Source organism: Sander vitreus, chromosome 21 (genome assembly GCF_031162955.1).
Source record: "Sander vitreus isolate 19-12246 chromosome 21, sanVit1, whole genome shotgun sequence".
In the NCBI taxonomy this organism is placed as follows: Eukaryota; Metazoa; Chordata; class Actinopteri; order Perciformes; family Percidae; genus Sander; species Sander vitreus.
In genome coordinates, this window is record NC_135875.1 from 9,676,536 (window position 1) to 9,699,197 (window position 22,662).

Sequence of the window (22,662 nt, forward strand, 5' to 3'; positions counted from 1 at the left end):
ATTGTGAAGCAGCAACAGGAACAGCAATGTATTATTAATATTCGTCACTGCGGTTAACGATGACTCCAACAAATGTTTTGTTCAATTTTTTCATGAGCGAATAATTCTACATTTTTGGAAGGAAGTAAATAGAACAAGAAGCAGCTACAGCGAGCTGTTCGAAGAAGAGTTGCAGGTGACAAACACATCGAAGTTCTAACAAGGTAACCAACTTTACTGTGTCCAGATTGTTTGGTTGCACGGTAAACAGATATACCTGCTGCTTTTCTGACAAAGTAGCTGCTAGAGGAGAGTTTGCTGTAGTATTAAACTGCACTGGCTGTTACCAGCGTTAAAAACAATCTAACGTAAATTTAAATGACTATTTTTTTGCTGAAAAGACGTTAATAGAAAAACATATACATATGACACATATCCACAGTTTAAGGAGAGAGCTCTTGTCTCTTTAAGATCCCATTGGAAAATTAAAATAGCCTCGACACTGGAGGAGGCAGTGTCAGTGTCATCAGCAGCAGGCACTAGGCCTCTTTAACCAATCAAAGGGTTGCTTCAGTTTCACGTCAAGCTGAGCCTCATGGCTGTACCACCCTGGTAGTGGCCTCATGCTGAACTTTAATTATTGTGAGTGGCCTGATGGAAAAACATCTTTCTCCATCTGACACAGCGATGACACCCTCTTTGTTCTTCCCTCTGACTGCTTCTATCACTGACAGTACATCCTGTGTTTTTGGTGGACGTCAACCAAAATCCACTTCCCGTCTCTTGGAAATGTTAAGAGGTCATGGTAGTAAGGATGAGCAGATTGTTTCTCGGAAGAGAACACGCACTTGTTTACAGCCCTTCAGCTAGTACTGGCTTTTACAGTCAGCTAATCAGCCATTTACGGTGAAAAAGCCGTAACAGGAAACTGCCCAAGGCTGCAGGCACTACTGACATTCTGCTTACGGTCTGAAGTCATTAGCTGTTTACTCTATTCTTCAGTTTTTTTGTTGCTTATTTGCTTTGGAGGATCTGTAAGTGGTCCTAAAGGGGAAATGGCTCTGTGGATGGGCCTGTTCCTGAATGACAAACTGCTTCTTCAGTATGACAGTGGATGGTTGGAAATTGAGAGTAGGTCGAGGGTACTCCTGGGCAGCTGCACACAAGGACTCTGTGGACAGAATGTGCTATTCTATTGTCAAGGTCTTCCAAGTGTCTTTATCGCAGGATTTTTAGTCCACTTTGTACTCATGTTTTATATTCCTCCACACCTTGAATGAAGCAAAAGTACCAAGCTTGCTGTCTCTTTTCTCTGGCTCTGTGGTTGTGAAGGCAAGCTGGCAGCAGATGGTTGTTTATGCTGTGCACATTCCACTTATATTAATCAGTTTTTTACTACCATCACAGACACATGGAAAATACCATGTTACTGTCTGTATATGGAGGAGGCAACACTGCAACACTCAAGATGTGTGTATTACATTACACTCCTGCACAATGAATCAGGGATAATCACTTGTTTACATTATATTCTCCTGTTTATCAGTCAGTATAACCCACTCTGTGCCTCATGCTGTCTGTAGTGTTTGTAATGCATATACTTTGCATCTAAAGTATGTATAGCTTTACTCTTTGTCCAATGACACCTTGATTTCCTCCTTCATAATCCCCACATCTCTGATTAAACTCAATGATTACAAATCGAGTGATTCATTTGTCTTTTGATTTAACATTTCTTTCATCGACTTTTCGTTGAAATATGGCTCTGAATTGCTTAAAGGTGCCCTGTCACACGTATTTCATTACTTTGTGGTAATGTCTGAAGTTCTACCATGTACTCTGTAACATTTTTTGTGGAAAAAATGCCTTGGTTACCTTATTCTAGCGTGGTACAGAAAGCCTGCAGGAAGAGTCAGGTCAATTTGTGCCAGTTCTCATAAATATTCAACGAGCTAAGCTGCTTGACTCTGATTGGCTAACAGCTAGCCAATGAGAGCCTGGCTATCAGCATCCTTTACCCAGCACAACTGGGCGAGCTCATGAATAGTAATGAGCTCAGGCAACATGATGTCAGACTGACCAGCTTTTGTAATTGGCCTGATTTTTCCACTTATTTCTTTTCAGTGGCTAGAGCTGATAGAGGAGATAGCAGTTCATTTTCACATTCACGACATAACACAAACACATATGGGCCTATCTTATTTCAAAAAATGCAAGTAAAAAACGGTTTTGTGTGGCAGGGCACCTTTAAACTTATCATCTCACTCTGTGAAAAACCTCACATAGCATTCCACTGCAGTCGTCTCCAACACAACCTCTAATCTGCCTGTTGCTCCTGCAGATAAATTTAAGCTGTCATGCTATGCAAACAGCATTGAATAATAAAACATATTCTGACATATAAGTAGACCTCCCTCTTCTGGTCCCCGGAGGACAGACACAGGACAGAGTATCTCCAAGAGTTTCCTGCACCATTTTTTCAAAGGGAAAACAGGCAGAAAACATCTGAATTCCACAGTAAATAGGTTAGAGTTGTGCCCAATAGAAAAAAAAGGCCTTTTAATCTTCTCCAGCAGTCAAAGATGAAGACTAAAACAGAGGGAGGTCTGTGGGGATAACTAAGATATTTTAACTATTTTCTGTGGTATGGAGCAGCCTGAGAGTAAGCTGGTGCTTTGCATTGAATCAAAACAAAAAAGGGCATTTCAGGGGCCCATCAGCAGGCCATGCAAATAATTTCCCCCTCAATCATTCGTCGCTGTGGTTGGAGAAATTAATGAATATAGGTCTGTGGAGTGTTTTTGTAATTCCTATTGTTTGTGACAGTGCTATGGAATATGACCACAATTCGTGGACATCGGAAAAATAGAACAATATTCCTACCCTTCAAGTAAGTCTGGTTTAGTTTGTTTGTGTCACCACTTTGCCATTTTTGTCTTCACAATCAATGCCAAAAAAAAGCAAATTTCCATGTCCACAGCATGAGAAAAACTGTAATATAACCAACAATAGATTTCGATTGGTGCTTTTATAAAGTACAATAAAAGATAGCGTGTCTATCTACACTGCATCTTTTTACACAAATAATCAATCAGTGTATTGAGAGCTATAAACACAAAGAAAGGAAGAAAAGCTTCACAAGAGAACGGCAATTAGCTGCCAGTGTGTGAATTGGTCGGCTTTTCCACAGCGGGGACGGACAGCTAGGAGCGGAGTAGACGGCCGACTTACAACTTACAAGAGAAACAAATCTCTGTGATTGCCTGTTTCACTGCCTGCTCCGTCTCTGAATGACAGGGTAGGCAGTATGGAGAGGTCTCCCTCTGATGAGTTATTAAGGCCGTGGCAATTTCATTTGCACCACACGGGGGGAACTACTGTATCAGCACAGCATGCAGGTCATTACCACTGATGCCAGTGTCTTTGAAGTTAAATTACAATCATTATGATTTTAAGGCAGGCTACAGACTGGATGCGTGGCGTGAGCGTGTCAGCTGCGTGGCGTGTCCGTTTATATTTCGGCTTCCATGTTAACACGTTAGAGCTTGCACACTGTCTGCGTGACATGCACGTCTCAGGCGCAGCTCGAGCCGCGCCGAAAACGTGTGCATGCTAGAAATAGAACCAACGCCTATTTTTCACGTGACACGCAAGCGTGTTGGAAGTGTTTCCATTCAAAATAGAATAGGAAAAGATGTTTATGTCATTTTGACACAAATACATTTCATAAATGACATTTTGATGTTTGAAAGTCTCTAGGATTTGACATAAATGCAGATATAAATGTAATTAAAAAAATATATAATAATAATTCAATACAATACGGAACAAGATATTCTGTAGCCTATTTATAGCCTATTATATATATATATTTATCGTTCGTTTTTTTTAAATTATTATTACAATGTTGATGGCCAAACATTTACAGGTTTCTTTTCTAATAGGCCGAGTGGTGGACGGAGAACACAGAGGCCGGAATAGTTTATATCAGACTCAATTTTCAGGCTGTTTAAAGAAAAACTGTATACAAAATTAAAAACAAACAAAAATCAACTCAAAATAGAAAACCTATGCTAGGCTCACGGCTATTGGGCAACTAGCTCCTGAACTGAACCAACTTTCGTCTCCAACAATAAACTCCCTTGAGGAGCATCTAACCCTTGCTTTTAAAGAAAACTCCTACAGACAAACAAAAGTTAGTTATAACAAATTAAGACATTCAAATAGCATTTCTATGTAAAAACAATCATTCTTGTTTTTGTCCTAACAGAAAGATTAAGAATATAGGTTGTTTAGGGTACTTTAAAAATGCTATAGACTGGAAATTATGAATTATTATTGAAAACCTCTGTATTCCTGGAAACAATGGAAAAACTATGTATTCTACTCAACATGGTACAGTCAAGTTCCCTCTTCTAAGAAGTCCATTGGATGTACTCAATTCCTGTCTAGTTTGGACCAATGGCCAGCAGTAATAAGGACAGGAGTTGATACAACAAACCATGGGTTAATTTACATTGCATATTAGCAAAAAATGAAAGTACATTAATTGGTTTTTGTTATTTCATCATTATGTGAATGATGAGATTATGCATACTGAAATGACCCAAACATTTTTTTACTACTTTTGTCTGCAGGTTAGCATGCTATACTCATGTGTGTTTACTATGCTAACATATCTCAGTCACAGAGGCCTGCTTCACAACTAAGACTACAGAACTATTGGAATAAATAACAGAACAGCAGTGTGCAACCTATTCTTATAGAGCGACAACAGAACCCATGGACCTAAATGAGTGACTTATTCATTAATCTAATTAGTATAAAATAACCTGCTGGGAGGCATCATGATCACATTACTTCGAAAACCACATAAAAAATGTATATGGACCAATATATCATCAGATATCCTGTATAGCTCTAATAGTGATACAAACGCTGCTTCTTATAATATGAGTAAAAAGTCATTATAAAAGCACATTATGCCAGAGGATATACACCTGCCAAAGGGATATTACTGATCTATAAAGCATTAATAAACAATGCATTACCTATCAATAAAGCTATAACTTACTTACAATAAACCCTTATTAGAACTAGCGACCAATTCATTTTATGACATCCATCTTTAATGAGGAAAATGTTCAAATCCACACTGTTTTCTATTATTTCAAGGTTTGCCAGCAGCAAAGGTAGATGATGCAACCTCGTGTCCTTTTTGTCCACTGGCCTCAAGCCATATTTCTGTTCTAGTTACGGTGTTTCATCATGTTTGATGGACAGGAGCAACATATTTGCTTTATGAATAAAACAGATCTGTCAAACTGCCAGTCGCCCACTGATAGTTAGCTGACTGATTGATTCAGATGTGCGTTCCTTTAATAGTGACACTCTCGTCAATGACACAGTATTTTTTACATATCACTCTCTCTCTCCATCTTTACCCCCACATGCTCACTTATTCCTTCCCTCTATTTTACATAGCCTTGAGCACAAGCACCTCATTTACTTTAGCCTTAATGAAGGACACAGACAATCAATAAGTGCTAATGGCATGACGACTACAGATGAGCGCATATGTGCTCATCAATAGCAAACAGTGGGCTTGTTACGAAAGCACAAATCCTGAAAATGTCATCCTACTTTTAGCGCTTTTATTACACGGTGGTGGGTCCATCTCTGCAATGGAACAGGACATCTGAGCTGCAGTAATTACATTTCTGTTAAAAGCAATCCTCAGTCTTTTTGAAGCTTTCATCACTTTGAAAAAAAATAAAAATGAAAATGAGACCCCACATGAATACAGACTGCTTGGATAAGAAGACTTATACTAACACTACAGTCAGACAACTTCTTGACGGCTATAAATCTGTCTTTTCATAGCGTGGCTCGTTATTTCTCCACCTGTCTCCTGGATAGCCTGTTGCTGTGGGGTGATGCTCAGGGCCCAGCTGGGGGTAAATGACATGCTTGAGCAGATAGGTAGGCGCTCTCCTGCCATCCTCTTATCAGCTCTGCCGCAAACTCCCTGATACAGTGTTGTGCGAAGTGTGTGGGCGATGGGCGTTGGTGGGGGGGGGGGGGCAGACAACATCAGCAGCCGTGAGCAGGAGCGATGACTCAATTCCATAGTGCCCTTATCTTATGAGGTATGCGAGCAGGATGCAGGTATAAACATATACGTCAACCTCATGGCTGTATCCATGCAGTTTCAAGGCTTCATCCATATTCTCGAACATTTCACTCATCCTTTGAAAAGTGTCCTGGACCCTCGGCTCTGTTGGCTTTTTGTCATTATGCTCTATTGTATTCACTGCCATCGTGTTGGCTCGGCTCCAGACACAAAGAAAGCCTCAAGGATAAAACTACACGTTACTGCTGCAGGGGCATTATCATTAAAGATCCCCAATTCTCTCACCCTTTAGACATTGGCCCTCCTTTTATCTGTGGGCGACTGTTGATCCATGTGACTTCACAGTGAGGAATACCATTTTCTGATAATATAATCCCTTCTCCGGTCCAGACCAGGTATCTCTTATATTCATGTCTCTCCCCAGGAGAGTCTGACACGCAGCCTCATAGTTTCTAGGTTGAATGCATCCCTCGTCCTTATCACTCCCTCCATATTGTGATTCTGATGCACAGGGAGGGTGGGAGGATTGGAGGACTGTGAGTTTTGGGGAGGGTGCTGCTGTGCTGTGTAATTAAAACAGGAAGTGTGAGAGGTCAGTGAAATGAGGTAATCCTGAAAAATGTGATTGTTGCTCAATTGTTAGTCGCAATCAAAATGATTTGTTCCAGGACATTGTGACATTTTGAAGTGAGTTGTAGTTTTACAGACTGACTTATTACTTCTTAGCGCATTTCATGTACAGTCATCAATATTCAGAGCAGACAGATTTTTTTCACCGTTCTTCTCTATCAATTTATATATTTTTTGTTGAAGCTGAAGTTACAACTGCAAAGGTGTAAGTGAAATTCCCTTGCCATTATTTTGGCATTTTTCTGAGACTGAGGGGTGGGATGACGTGCTCTTGTCACTTGTCTTGCTAAAACGGAAACAATTTCAATCAGTGCCTGGCCTTGGTTTCTAAATGAAGCAGATACACAAATGCTAGTCAGCATTTGAACAGGATGTGACTACGAGTCTATCCTTTGTCACAGTATTGCATCAATGAAACTTCTGGGTAATCTGACGCCTCTTTCAGCTATTGTTAACATGAAACGGGGAGCTTCAGCTACACAGAAAAGCGTAGGTAGAAATAAAAGGTTATATTAAATATTTTTGAGATTTTGGAAGTTGCTGCATCAGCCATAACCCATTAAACAGTTATTCAATGTAGTTGACTGTGTTTTTCCACTTACCAGGCAGGTGTCAGTGGATGAGGTGGACTGCACTCCACAACCCATCATGGATATCAACTGTCAGCCATTCCCCCATCCCACAACCTCCTGTCCTCCTGGCTCCTGCTCCACAACGCCCACCTGTGTCTGAGCTGTGTCACCTGGGACTCACAGGCTGTTGACAACATGACGCAGATGGACTACAAATACAGCCTGCTGGGCTCCACAGTGGACGACTACCGCAAAGGCCGTTGCTCCTGCAGGTAGACGACACGCCCATGAACCTGTTTGCAGTCCTCGAAGTGAAACGGGAGCTGCCGAGACGCTGGAGCACCCTGGGCTGCTTCCGCAAGATCCGGCTATACAGCGTCCTGTTCGGGCTGGCCGTCACGTTCGTCATCATGGCTTCGTACATCCTGACAGGAGACAAGAAGGGTCTGCTTCTCACCCCTTCCCCCTACCACTTCAGCAGCCTAGTCAGCCCGGGACCTTATGCCTTCAACCTCTCCTCAGCCAAGGACTACGCACATATCAAACTGGTGGTCAAGTCCATCACATCCAAGGTGGAGTTTCGCAGCAGTCGACAGCTCCCGGAGCTAAAGGCACTGGTTAACAGTGAGCCACATGTGAGTAGACATATCTGTCCTCATTTATTCAAAGAGATCTCAAGGACGCAAATTCTATCCAAAAATGTATTTAGTTATTGCTGTAATTAGTACCTCAGCGTTTTATTGTTTACATAATTGTATTACATAATACAAACATGGCCCAGTGTGATATTTGATCTCTTTTAATTGACAATCACAGATGTGTCTTGAAGCGTAATTAAATGCTAAGTGAAAAGGTGATTTAAATTAGTAGTCATACCTACATTCCGTCTACACCGTGTTCAAACCAGCTACACTGTTGCAATTTAAAACTGCTCTGAAAGCCTTGTAGAACACTTCATGGCACACCAGATAATTGCATATGTCTCCCCACAGTCTTTGGCCCTGTGGCTTTCTTGCAGTGTCCGTCTCACCTCAATGCCTGGTTCAATTAATTGTTAATCCTAATGATAATGGCTTGTATGAGGGCTACTTGCAACATAACTCATTTCTTATTTAACCAACTAATGAATAGAAGAGTGTGGCTGCGGGACAATCAATACCATGTCTGTGGATGGATCCGGCATTAATTGTCCTTAAAGTAGCTGTGTCTCACACAGGCTGTGAGCAAGTCATAGTAATGTTGGCCCTTGTCGTGTTTGATCACCAAAAAACACAGAAAAAGACTGTCGGAAATATGTTGCCTCACTTCTACTGTTGAATATGAATCTGCTTTACACTTCCATTGCAGACTGTATGTGTGTGTTCATGGACACACTGCTGTAAAAAAACTTTTTATTTTGTTTTGTTTTTCTTGAATCCAGCACATTGGATTTGGAATGAAACAATGGAGGGTGTCCACATCCATACTGGGTAAACAATAAAGGACTGATAGCTCTTTCTTAGGACAGTGCATCGGGACAATGATACAAGTTCGAGTTTTTTATGGCCAAACCAGTAATGTTCTTGACTGGCAGCCATAGCAATGATAATTTCAAGGGTTTACAGAAGGCTTTGTCTAAAATGTTTTATATATTTGGGAAGTTCGGTGACTCAGAAGCTTAAAAGCAGCCTGCCTTCTTTGCCTTTACAGATGTTTTCTGCCATCCCCCGAAAATTCCTGCCTGGTGTCAAGAACCCCTGCTGGTATGAGGAATATACTGGGAATATTACCTCAGACCCATACAGGACAAACTTGTACGCACGCTATTCAAGGCGCTTCCGGACAGTGTTTCAGCACTTGAGGAACACTTTCCGAGAACACTTGTTTCACCGCAATGGGAAACCCTACCGCATCCGATGCCTTCCTTATTTCTATATCATCGGCCAACCAAAGTGTGGCACAACGGACCTGTATGACAGACTGAGGCTGCACCCGGACGTCAAGTTCACCACTTTCAAAGAGCCACACTGGTGGACCCGCAAGAGGTTTGGTGAGTAAAGAAAACTAAAATTTGCTGTTGTAGAGGCCTTCAGGCTGATACACAATAATGAGAGCCCCAGAGCCTTTAAAGTGTGAAATGTGACTCTCTACAGTATATTATTTTGGCAAAATCAGCTCAGAGGGCTTCAGAAAAGTACTCATTGACAGACGTTTCAAAAGGGTCAGCCTCAAAGGCAGGCCTGCCTGTTTCATAAGCATTATTAAATGTATCTCCTGTATACTTATTGCTAAGATATGTTGATTGTAGTAACAAAATTCCATCATTTAAACACATTTCGGTAGTTAATTGGGGGAGTTCTTTGTCTGAATGTATCATGAATTACGTATCCCTGGTGCACTCTCCCAATGCAATTAACCGAGAATTGAATATTCAGGACCCATTTTGTTTGTTTTCTACCTGAGAGTAAATTAACAGCTCTAATGGTACATTTAAGTTCTCTTTTGCCTCCTACATTCAACATTTTGAATGCTAATTGTCTCTTTCAGTTTCCCCCACCTGTGTGCTTTTACGCCATCATCTGCCTCTTAGCAGTGCAACTTCTCCATTTTGGTACATTAATAGTTGAGCTCATGCGGTGGCTGTGCTCATTAACGGCCCTAACTAGGACAATACTCAGAAAGATCTAGAATAACTGTACTTCTCTATTATCTTGGACAACCAAGATTTATATGTGAAGCATCCTTGCACACTTTGAACCCACATGTGTGGGTGCACTGTTTGCTGCACTGGTTTCGCAAACACTCACTACTTACCACCATGAACTTTGCTTCCTCTATTTTACACCTTTCTGGCTGCTCCCTCTTTGCACAGACAGTTGATTTTATACTCTCGTTTAAAACAGAGCAATCATACATTACATGTCTGAAGGTTCAAACTCCAGACAACAAGTAGTAAGTGCAAGTGCATTAGCTTTAAATAAGCAAAGCTACAAAGAGCCATATGAAAGTGCAGCTTCAAGAAATATATATATATATATATATTTTTTTTTTAATGTTTATCCGAGGTGTAGTTGGAAGAGATGTGTTTTTAGCCTTCGGCGAAAGATGCGTAGGCTTTCGGCCATCCTGATGTCAACAGGGAGCTCATTTCACCATTTAGGAGCCAGGACAGCAAACAGTCGGGATTTTGTTGTACGTGTATTTAATTAGACGGCAAATCATTTTATTTTATAAGGAGGCAAACAAACTAGAGGCATACTTCAGGATCTTATTTTTCTCTAGTTATAGGACACACACACACACACACACACACACACACACACACACACACACACACACACACACACACACACACACACACACACACACAAACAAACACTTACTTACTTACTTCATGGAGTTTGAACTGGTGGTAATATGTCATTTTCTCAAGCAAAGAGATAAACCCTCAAACTGTGCAATGAGAGGTAAGAGCTGCCCGCCCACAGTAGACATCTGGTCATATGGCGGTTCTATTATCTAAATGTGTGGATGCCATCATGTGTTTGCTTCACCATGTGCATCTGTGATGTTAAAAGAACCACCACAGATGGAATTAAAAGCTATGCGAAATCTGGGCGTGAGACTATTTGGGTGAAAAAATACAGTTTTTTCCAAATCAAATGTAGTTGCTAATTACTCCTCAGGCTAGCAGTAACACTTTAAGATCCTAAATTTGTCTTGTGTTTTTGCTCCCAAAAGAAGGCAAATCATTATTTTCCATACCTACCAGGCTTTTTGTTTTCTTTAAAACTTAAACAGCATTAGGACTCATGAATAATGGAAAATCGTCAACAGCTCAAGAGGCAGGCATCAGGAGTGTGAGTCAGTGTATATGTGTATGTGTGTATGTGTGTGTGTGTGTGTGTGTGTGTGTGTGTGTGTGTGTGCGCGAGCATGTGTGAAGAAATTCTAGAATTTTTTTTTTGAGGAACAGCAGATAAATTGTAGAGGCGCTGATCTTTTTAAAGTCTGCTTCCGATTATGAAATCTGAGCAGATTAGATAATGACTGTAGTTGAAAGATGTGAACACATATAGTGTGTAGATAATCTTATAATTCCCTTTTAAGAACAGCAGCTGCATTTTCACATCAGCGCAGCATGAGGACTCAACATTTAAAATGGCAATTTCTCACTGTGGAGGACTTATTCTTCTGCTCAGCAATGGCTGATGCATACATTTTGTTTTCGCCTGGAGCTATCGGTCTAAAAATTACTTAATGATTTTAATAATTTCACCCTGGGGTTTTGGCATTATACTTGTTGGAGGGAGCTACAAACGGTATTGGCCACATTTTCTGAAAATTTCATCCAAATTCTCACCGCAAATATCAAAGGAGGTTTAACTGTGGCAGCCAAAACGATCCTTTTGAAGTTCATCCAGTTGCAGACGATGCCCCTAATCCCTTGCGACTCACAAAACATAACTGGTGGATTGATCAGTCCGCATGAAATACCTTTTTTGATGTGTTGTGTTCAGTTTGATAATTATTGAATTATTATTGAATGAGTTGTTTGCCTTAATTTGTCGGCCTTATGCTTGTGTTTTCTACAGCCTGTGATGTTGCGTAGCAGCAAATGCAGCTGTATCCCAAGGACATATGTCCCTCTAAGTTATTGCCCCCCCCCCTCTCTCATTTCCCATCCTTTCATCTTTGCTGCCACTTTCTTTCTCCCCCTCTCCCTTCTAGTGTTGCAGCTATGTGCTGGTAATCAGCACTTTTCTCTTAAGACATCCTTTGAGAACACTCTGAATTCAAATGGTCTTGGTTTGTATTTATTTATTTCATTCCCCTCAAGGCTCCACTCATCCAAAGCAGTGAAAAGGTGATTTGATGCGATCCGCGTCACATAACCTTCCGAGAGGAGCAGTTTGAATCTTAAGCAGATGTGCAGCCGTATACAGCGCCCATCAAGAAACATTGACTATTTGTGACACTTCAATCATATCAAAAAGCAAAAGGGATGGGAAAAACAAAACAGAAAAAGACAAGCACCATCACACCTCATGCAAGTGTAACCATTCTGGATTAATAATGATGCAGACTGTATGTCTGGATAGTGTTCCTGCTAACTAGAAAAGGTGTTTTACTGTGACACCATCAACGCATCACTGAGAGTAACTAGGCCTGAGCTACCTCATTATCCTTATCCTGCATGGATACTCCTAAATCCTACCCTGTATCTCCACATTTGCCTACCTAGTAAATTATTATACTGTGGACCACAACAGCTCAGATGGAAAACACATTTTCTGGTACTGCATTCAAAGCATTAACTTGACTTTGGCACCTAATTGGAAATGGGGAAAACTGAGCAGGGATGCTACTCCATGCTGAATTTGAATTGGATTTGAACTTTTATTAGGACACTCCACAGTCAAGACAACACAGAAGCACTAATGACCTCCTTTAGTGTGATCACAGAAACACATGGAGAGGGCAGGCAGGAACGAAAACATGCTTGATGGATACACAGGGATGTCAGTGCTAAAGATTCCCACCCAAACCATGTCTATCTTAATATTTAGGATACATACAGTATTTGTCTGTCTCTACTTTCTACCAAACATAAGATCTGATTACTTGCCAACTAAAGTAAACATGCACTAGAGATGTAATTGTAACCCACAAAGTGTGTTTACCGTCCCTGATTTCTCTTCTCCTACAGGTATCATCCGTCTGAGTGATGGCTTTCATGATCGATACCCAGTGGAGGACTACCTCGACTTATTCGATCAGGCTGCTTACCAAATCCAGGGCAACCTCACAGCAAATGCCAGTGGAAGCCCCAGCCAACCTAACATCATCATAGGTAAGCAAAATGACCTATTCAATAGCCACCAATGTGTGTATTTACTAAATACAGTATGGTTAAATGTAATACAATTATCATTTGCAATCATTTAAATTCCATTTGAATTGTGCCTCACAAATAAAGTTTTTGAACTAGTTCACTTGTTCCATGTGAGCATCTCAGCATCAAATCAGATTCTTCCCATACGGTGACCAATGGCCAGTGCAGAGGATAAGTTTAAAATAAATCATCATGTTAAAAGCAACCAAAAACAAGGCATGCAAGGGCCAAAGCCACAAGATCTGTAATGTAGAAAGTATTTTGTTGATGCTTTATTTTAATTGACCATTAATGATAATGAGCCACAGCAACTGCTGTATCTGGTGACAAAAAGGTTTGCGTCACTATTTGTGGTGTCTTTAAAGACTCTGGTATCCCCCCCCCCTTTTAAACAAGACATGCTTTAAGCATAATACTTTCCATCCCATTTGTATCAAGGTCACTAGTTTACATAGTTTAAATCCCAAATTTTAAAGTCTGTCACTCTAGGGACTTATTATAAAAGGTACTCCAATGTCCCGGGCCAATCCTAAGGATCTGAATCAGGGGGAAAAAAACGGGCATATTTGAATGGATTAGTATCAACTGAAATAAAGCCAATCAAATTCCAGTCCTTTCTTTCTCCAACAGGGTGATTAGTCTTCTCTCTAGCTGATCAAGTCACGTCAGTTTTAAGAGTTGCGTTCTCTTACTAATTTAATGTTTTGAACCAGGACCTTTACTATTTGAATCAAGTAGCTAGCTTGACAGATTTAATACGTTATAGCTGTCATTTCAATGCATCAAAATAAATATAAGTATTGGATCAGACTGTGTATATGTGGCAGATACCCAATATGAAAAAGCACTAACCCAATGCCTCCGGGAATGGGAATAAAAGACAAGCTCAAACTCCACGTGTCCCTTGTAAAACAAAAAAACAACCACTGCCTAACACTAACTTTTGTCCAATTCCAATCTAACCCTGAGCTGATTTTTAATTATATTTATAATATTAGACTTAAGATTAACTGTAACCCAAAAACTGAACATCAAACAAAGCTTTTCACACTTAGCAGCATGTGAAACTCAGCTGCCCTTTGAGTGGCAGACTATGCCTTATCTGCACACGTGTATTCCAATAAAGCACCTCTGATCTATTTCAGAATGATTATCTCAAGAATCACATGGTAGTGGGAAGCAAGATAAGGGAACAAGCTAGCATCTCTCTAGGCAGTTTTAGTTGCACAAACATTTCCTGTTCAGTAATGTATAATGTTTCCAGTAATGTAATCTTTGCCTTCCTGTTTTGTCACATCATGTCAGAGGACAGCTTGAGCCGCCCTCCCTCTGATGTATCATATTAGTTACTCAGGTCATGTATCAGCGCTGTGAATCTGTGTGAGAAACGTGGACTGACAGGACTCTGTGTCCCTGTCAGGCTGCAGCCAATAGCGTTCCGGCTGCGGAGACCTGCCATTTGCCTGGAACTTCACTTGTAATCGTGCCTGCAATATAACAAAGCTGCTATTAAAGCAGCAGTTAGTAGGAAAGAAGCAGAGACATGCTCCGTAGCAGCCACTCTCATTCCGGCTAGATTTTTAAGAGAGCCAGTGACTCAGCCCTAAAGAGACACTCTTACAGCTTAATAATACTGGACTTCTGCTTCACTCAGCCACTTCACTGAAGTGCCATATAAAAGAGATCATTGTTTTTTTTTTGTGTCAGGATAGCAATAATATCCACAGCAGGGTGGAGAAGTCTTTCAAATCTCTGTCCTCTATCTGAATATCCTGCTCTCAGCACCTCTGCTTCCATCTGTCTCTGTCTTTTCCCGTCATCCAAACACGATCTCTAAGAACTGCTCAGCCGCAAAGAAAAACTGATGTAAGTTTTCAACAATAGCCTTTTCAGACTGGACTGAGTTGGTGCATTGAGTGCAGCTTAGCATGCCGCCCTGTTTTGTTTCCCTCCTTAAATAAATAATCCTTGTAAAAGGGGGGGAGTGTGCCAAAGCTCCACTCAGTATTCACACCATGCCCTGGGAGAGCACAGCAAGGTGCAGGCTTGTGGCCAGGATCTTGGGCTTCTGACTCTCCTCAACCACCGGCCAACACCATGGGCATGTCGGTCTGGCTCTGCCATTTGTTTGCCCTATTACGGCCTCTCCCCGTGGAGCAAAATAAGCCCTTTTAATGGACACCGAGACCTTTAATGGACTTGATCACAGTGTGTATTATTTCAAGCATAACAGCATTAGCAGCTATCCTGTTTCACTCTCATCATTGTCATCACAGAAAATAGGTCCTGGCTATCATCCCTTTCTCTGAGGAAGGGAGGCAGATAAGGCCCGTGTTGTGTTCCCTCCAAATGCATCACAGCTTTACTTCACAGATAAGAGGATAATGAAGGCACAGACAGCCTAATGAATCCTGGATATTATTTCTCAGCACAGCCTGATAAAGGTTCTGCTCTCAAATTGTTTGAGAAACGACATCCTCTGACTCGTTATGAGCACCAGTATGGTCACTGTGTGGATTGCTGTCTTTTCACAATTTTACCCACAGCTGGATATGCTTGTTTTGTTTTTTTTGCCCTCCCTTTAGAATCTTTCGTTTTATTGACTTGTTGCATTGCATGCGTGTTGGGAACATGTTGTGTGTTGTGTTAGTTCCAGCCTTGATTTAAAGGTAATTATATAAAGGATGTTGAAACAAACGTCCATATATTTATGGCTTATTAGGTTACTGCATGTTTTTCTGAGGAAACTACTTGGGATAATGTATCCATTTATACTGATTACCTACATGAATGACTGAAAATTATTATATGCAAAAAAATCAAGGTGAATATTGGATCTTACAAATAACATATGTACATACAACTAAGCTGTGCAAACACAGCATGCAAACCTTGAGGGAGTTAAGAGAATAAACAGTTTACTGTAAACTAAAATTGCAAGTGTAATTAGCAATTAACAATTAGCATATTCAACTACACATATCAAATGCAATGAGTGAGAAAAACTATGAAAATGTGTCTGTATGCATGTTATGTCTCTGCATTATTGTAAAGTATGTTTATGATGGTCTGTGTGCATGTTTTTATTTAAGCCACTGTGGGTGTATTTTGCAGGAGAAGCCAGCGCGTCCACCATGTGGGACAACAACGCCTGGGTGTATTTCTATGACAACACCACAGACGGAGAGCCTCCTTTCCTTATCCAGGACTTTGTCCACGCCCTGCAGCCTAATGCCCGCTTCATCATCATGCTCAGGGACCCAGTGGAAAGGTGAAAGTGATCTCTGTTTTACTGCCTCCCACTGCATATCTGCACTGAAATGCCTGGAACGATGCAGATCCAGCTCTGACACGCACACCGCTACCTTTATGCTTCTATCATAGCTGTTTACACAGCAGATACAAACGGATACTTTCCCTATTTACAGGAAACAAAAGACCTACTGTCGCAAATGATGCGTTGCCTTTTACTGGCCCTGGGTGCCACTTTTTAGGGTTTTCCCTGTTGTTTTTTAGAGTGCATAGGTGCAAATGACATCATACGCTTATTTGCTAATTAGTTGTGTCATCGAGCATTATTTACATAAAGCTTATTGGTTGTCTGTTGTAGCAAGGAAGAGATAACTAAAGCAAAAATTGGAGAAAAAAAAATAATTAAAAGCTAGTCCATCTTAAGCCGAAATTATACTGTCTGTGTGCAAGAGTGATGACGACGTTAATATCGTCATCAGAGGTAGGCTCTATGTGGACGTCCACGTTGCTTGGGTCTTGAGGAGTTGTAGCATTTATTCACTGACAGATAAACTGTAAACAGACTGCACCGATTCTTTTTTTTATTCTTTATTTATAAAAGAACAACACACATTAATCAACATTTCTGTAAATGAGCCAGTGTTAGCCAGCCGGCTAATTTTCAACTGTAGTCCTTTAGCCAGATTATTTTAGACCAGAGCAGCAGGAAGCAGCAAGATATTAGTACAGGTTAAACTATACAGATAGAAGTCAACAAGACACCATACAGACCACTAAAACAGAAAAATTATACTGCTACTCACAGCTATAACATCACTGCCAACTTCATACTCATCGACACACACACACACACACACACACACACACACACACACACACACACACACACACACAGCTCCCTCTCTTTTTTTCCCTCTCTCTCTTCACTGCACACTCGCTAACTAGTAGGCTGCAGCTGTCGCTGTGTGCGCGCAACATGCATGGTGTGTGTGTGTGTGTGTGTGTGTGTGTGTGTGTTTGGCTGTGACACTGTGCCGCTGTGTGAGTGAACCACCATGCGACACATGTGCAGAAGACAACGTGGGACGCCCATACCGATACTTTCCACATTGTTTTTATGTTCTTACGCTTAGGCGTTGCGCAAAAACGCCTAGGCCCTGCGCCGTATAATGGTAGGGAAAAACCTGCATCCCTTTTAATTGTGATGCCTTTATCAGAGCCGTGGAGAACTTACTTACTGCTCTTTTTGTTGTTAAGTGTTAACATTGATGTTTACTTCAGATAATTCACATGCCTTCTATAATTGTTTCTGTCCTAATATTGAAATGTACTGTTGAAATGAATTATTGAACAATGTGTATGCATGTTGCCATACAAATTATTCTCAGAATCAATATCTTCTCATTATCACACATTTTATGCTTGGAAGTTCAGTTGCCCATCATTTATATATCCAGCTGGAGAAAAATGCCCTCCGTTAAAACCGGTCATAAACTGGTTTTAATGACCACTTATTTGAATATTGTTCATTCGGTTCTAGGGAAACTGAACCCATGGAGAATACCCAATACTCATTTCAATGGCAATCACTTTCAAATCAAAAAAACTATTAGTGCAATAGCTATCCAGTCTAGTCCAAGAATTACCACTCAGTTAAGTTATTAGGTTCTCCAGACAAAAAAAATCTTGCAATTTTTGAACTGAAACTGAAAACATTTTTCCGAGATGTAAACATTGCAACCGCGCCTTGTTTACTGTAAACTACAATGATCGGGGCCTGTGTTGCTGCAGGATTTTTGATCCTGCAGCAACAAAATATGGGTAAAAACCGGTGTAAACCTGCTTCATTTAAAAATATCTGCAAAACCTAAAAAAAACAAAAAAACAAAAAAAACAATTACAATGAGTCATGTCACTTACACGTTCACATTTGTTTACAGAGGATCTCTATTGTCTTGCAGGCTCTACTCTGACTACCTTTACTTTGGTATTGCCAACAAGTCTGCAGAGGATTTCCATGAGAAGGTGTCAGAGTCGCTGCAGTTATTCGAGGGTTGCCTTACGGAGTACACAATGCGCTCCTGTGTGTACAACACTACTATCAACAACGCCATGCCAGTGAGTGCACCCTCGCTTCTGCTGTTGTCTCGCAGCCCCACAGAAATCCGCAATTTAGCAACCTGCGTATAAGCTGGTGGGAAGAAAGAAATACAAAAGAGGAGTCAAAAAGACAGATGGAGTGAAATCCGCACTTCATTTGCACTTGCTAAAGCTTGCAGAGCAGACTATACGAAGTGGATTGACAAAATTGTTGAGCTATTTAACGGTGCAGTGTCTAGAGCCTATCTTCTTACTAGAAAAACAAGTTTACCAGTGGTGTGAACTTGCTTCTTACTAAAAAAACAAAAGAAACAACCAAAGTCTTGTCAGCCAGTGCAGGGCCCCAGTGTTGGGCCCCTGGCCAGCTTTTCCCACAGTGCCCTGAGGCAGATTGGCTGAGAGAGGGAGGAGGAGACCATCCTCTTTTGGCTCCCCCTCCAGGCTGCCTTGTACTCAAAGATCCTCCTCTTCAACTGCCACTGACAAGCTTTATGGCCCTCTGGGAGCATGCTCAGTATTAGCTGGCCTAATTGTCCATCCACTAATATCTCCTCAGAGTTATTAGACCATGTGAAAAGCATTACAGCTGTCCTTACAGCGGTCTCTCATGCCTGTGGCTCCTAGATAAAAGTTTTAGAGCTCAGATTAGAGTCCGGGGAGAAAAGACAAATAAACACCACCAGCAGGAGAACACGATTGGCCTTCACTGTTGCACCAAATTGATTTAACAAAGGAGGAGTTGCCAGCCTGGCTTGCAATCAGAAAGGCCTTTCAGTTTTGCTAAAGAGGCAAAAGGACACAAAGACAATTCCTTTCCCATTAACAAGGTATTTTGTTTACGCCTACTGTTCTGCAATGATTGGTCACATGGGAATCTAAAAATCCATTTCAAAAACAATTAAGCTACCTGCAAGTACCATGTGGTAAAATCTAACAAAAGATCAGCAGCCAATTAATTTTTTTGGAATGTTATGAATTAATTTGGTTTAATCAACAAAATGTCAAAAATAGTAAAAAGAACACCCATCAAGTTCCTGGAGCCCAAAGTGACATCTTCTTATTGCTGGTTTCGTCCGACCAACAGCCCAAAGAAAAAGTATGATTAAGGGATCACAATAATGAGCTGAAACTAAACAACATCTAAGGGTATAAAGTGAGTAGCTGGTCCACTGGCAGGTGGTGATGCAGGTTTCTCAATCTGGAGGAAACTCCATCTTTCTTAAATCCCTCAACCACTCACACCTCAATACCAGTACATGTGCAATGCCCACACAGTGCCTAGCATTACCCAGTCGTCCGTACCCAAGGGAAAGCTGGTGGAATTCCCTCCCTTCACCTTCTCCTCCCTCCTACTGTTCATCTCCTTAAAAGGTACACTGTGTAGTGTTTTAAGTATTTTATTAGCTAAAACCAATGTATTCATTCATAAATATGTCCTCATTGGTGTAAAATGACCTCTGCCAATGATCTGACTTATAAAGTAAGCGAGGAATTTCTTATCTGTACTTACATTGGATGGGCAAGTCCATGTCGTTCCACCATTTTGAAAAACTATAATCGCTGAGAGGGACATAAAGCACTAGCCTACCTGTCTAGCTAATCTACAACGCGTTTTCATTCAGAGCCAGCATCACGTGACTGAAACCAGCTGAAACGGAGAAGGAGATCAGTGAAAGGCGCTTGTCACTGCCCCGGCAAATTTGAAAGCCTGCACTGCACTTTAGTTCATAATGGAGGATCATACTTATGCCGAGCCACAGGAAAAGGAATCCTCATCGCCAAAAACGTGAAAATTGGAAGACATGTTGTCATAGCTTCTTGGTACATAATGGCTACCGTAGTTGCAACACGCATTTGAAAAAGCGAGGCGCTAGAGAGCACTATTCTTTTGAATGCAAAATACAATGTCACCGCTAGATGGGAGAAATTCCTACAGTGTACCTTTAAGAGAAATTTAAACATGCATACACACCCCTGTGTCCCTCCACTAAAGGAGGACGCTTCTTGGATAGGGCTTGTTATCTCACATTGATTCTCTGGTTTTGTGCCCTTAGGTCAGGTTGCAAGTTGGTCTGTACATTGTGTACTTAATGGACTGGATGACCGTCTTCAGCAGGGAACAGATTCTGGTCCTGAGGTTGGAAGACCATGCCTCTAACAGGAAATACACAATGCACAAAGTCTTTGATTTCCTTAACCTGGGTGAGTAGAGCAACACATCCCAACATAGGAGGGGGGGGGGGGGTTAACTGGCTACACCATCTGCGCACACACTGCCTAGGATTTTGTGAGTCATAGGTGAGACGGAGAGCTTTTGCTTTGGGACTGTTTCTTCAGTTTTTTGGAGCTGGCACAGCGCTGTGAAAACATCAATTTACTATCAGCTGTTATGAGAGGACGCAGGTGAGGGAAACAAGAAATAAAAACGAACTCTCAAAATGAAACTGACAATACGCTCATTCACAGTCATTAAGTCGTTTCCTGTATATCGGTAGTTTAATTTAAAAGAAATCATGACACACTTTACGATCCATTTCTGTGTAAAGCACACACCGCGCGTAAAAATATAAATAGAAGACTGTCCTATTTTTAGGCTTGTAGAGCGGATCTCCGTGGCGCATACGCACTACTACGCGCTACACTCTGCCCGGTGTAGCCAGTTTCATTGATTATGGTGAAAGCGTAGTGTTGGAACGTCCGCTCCGCATACATTACGCGTGCAATGTAGCCAGAATGAATTGAACTTTTAAGGCAAGGAACGAGAAACGAATTGCCTGTATGTGTGAAAACAGCTTCATCGTGCATCCGTTTTTTTTTTTTGTGTGGAATATATAGCATAATTATATAAGTTTGTCATTCTTTCAGTGTGTAATGGTAGGAGAAACACTGGATCACTAAAGACAAGCAGGCATATGTAATGTTAAATGCATGCAAGTTACAACATACTCAACACTCAATACGATGTTAACAAAGAGCAGTGCACTTACTGCATTACGAAATTCAGTTCTGAACTTTCTTACACCTTCTATACTTTCAGTATCAAAATTGTATTTTCTTGGGTATTCAGTTTTGCCCTGTAGTCTGGAAGCCCCCTTGTCTCACTGGTTCATCCCAGTTAAATTGCCCCAAAGCTCTGACTTAGCTCTTCAAAGAGATGCCAACCCCAGCCAAGATGCAATTACCTCCCAGAGCGTCAAATCTTCTGTTCAGAGCACTGCTGATACACACTGACACTTCAGAGTCCGTTACTGTATTTTTGTTCCATTTGTTTAGTGCTGCAGCAAAATCTGGGATGCCCAGAAAGAAGGGATTTGAAAGAAGTGTTTGTGTGTGTTTTTATAGGGCCGCCGACAAAAGAAATAGAGTCAGAGATCACAAGAAGTCCAGCGTCAAACACCAGGAGGCCGGCTGACAAAAACCTGGGACCCATGCTGCCCATCACTAAAGAGATCCTGCAGGATTTCTACATGCCGTTCAATGAGAAATTGGCCAAAGTGCTGCGGAATGACTCCTTCCTCTGGGAGAACTCTAAACTCTGAACAACCCACCTTCCCTTTACTTCAGTAAAAGAAACCACTGATGTGTCAGCCAGCCCCTTCATTCGAGCTTCGTCTTTTTCAAGTGCCCATGCAAAAAAAGTGTTTTTAAATTATTTTCTAAGTTATAAAAGCAGAGATGAATCAAAGATAGAAAATAGCACAAGAGAGTGTGGGTGTGTGTGTGTGTGTGTGTGTGTGTGTGTGTGATTGTGTATGCGCATGTACAACAGAGAAAGATGTCACGTGTTTTCTTTTTTTGTTCTTGTGACCAGTTGTACAAAATTAAATAGTGAATTCAAAGCTATTAAAAACAGTCCTGTGTAGTGTTTTGTTTGGTTTGATTAATTAAAAACTGGCCTATTGTAATAGTCTGTCCTTTTTGTCCAACATAGTTGGCATATATCCAAGCAGATAAAAAACTTACAATGCGCCTTGATCACAATTTCAGTCTCCTAATAGAGGAGACACACCAAGCCAATAATCGGCCGTCGGACCGTCCGGCGAGGTCGGTGACTCGAGACTGTTCCGTGTGTCCCGTGCCGTCGTCCGTCCGAGGAGCCGTCGGCCTTCATTTGGGCCGAC

At 41.2% G+C, this 22,662-nt stretch overlaps 1 protein-coding gene across 1 annotated transcript in view; it reads left to right on the forward strand.

The window, feature by feature from the left end:
* Window positions 1-22,446, forward strand: part of chst15b (carbohydrate (N-acetylgalactosamine 4-sulfate 6-O) sulfotransferase 15b) — a 38,071-nt gene extending 15,625 nt beyond the window's left edge. Inside the window, 8 exon segments of the mRNA XM_078279684.1 lie at window positions 7,348-7,564; window positions 7,567-7,949; window positions 9,004-9,343; window positions 13,004-13,147; window positions 16,304-16,460; window positions 18,403-18,559; window positions 20,596-20,743; window positions 21,884-22,446. Of these exon segments, the coding sequence (XP_078135810.1) occupies window positions 7,510-7,564; window positions 7,567-7,949; window positions 9,004-9,343; window positions 13,004-13,147; window positions 16,304-16,460; window positions 18,403-18,559; window positions 20,596-20,743; window positions 21,884-22,080 (1,581 nt within the window). The 5' untranslated portion in view covers window positions 7,348-7,509 and the 3' untranslated portion in view covers window positions 22,081-22,446.
* Window positions 22,447-22,662: the final 216 nt, after the last annotated feature.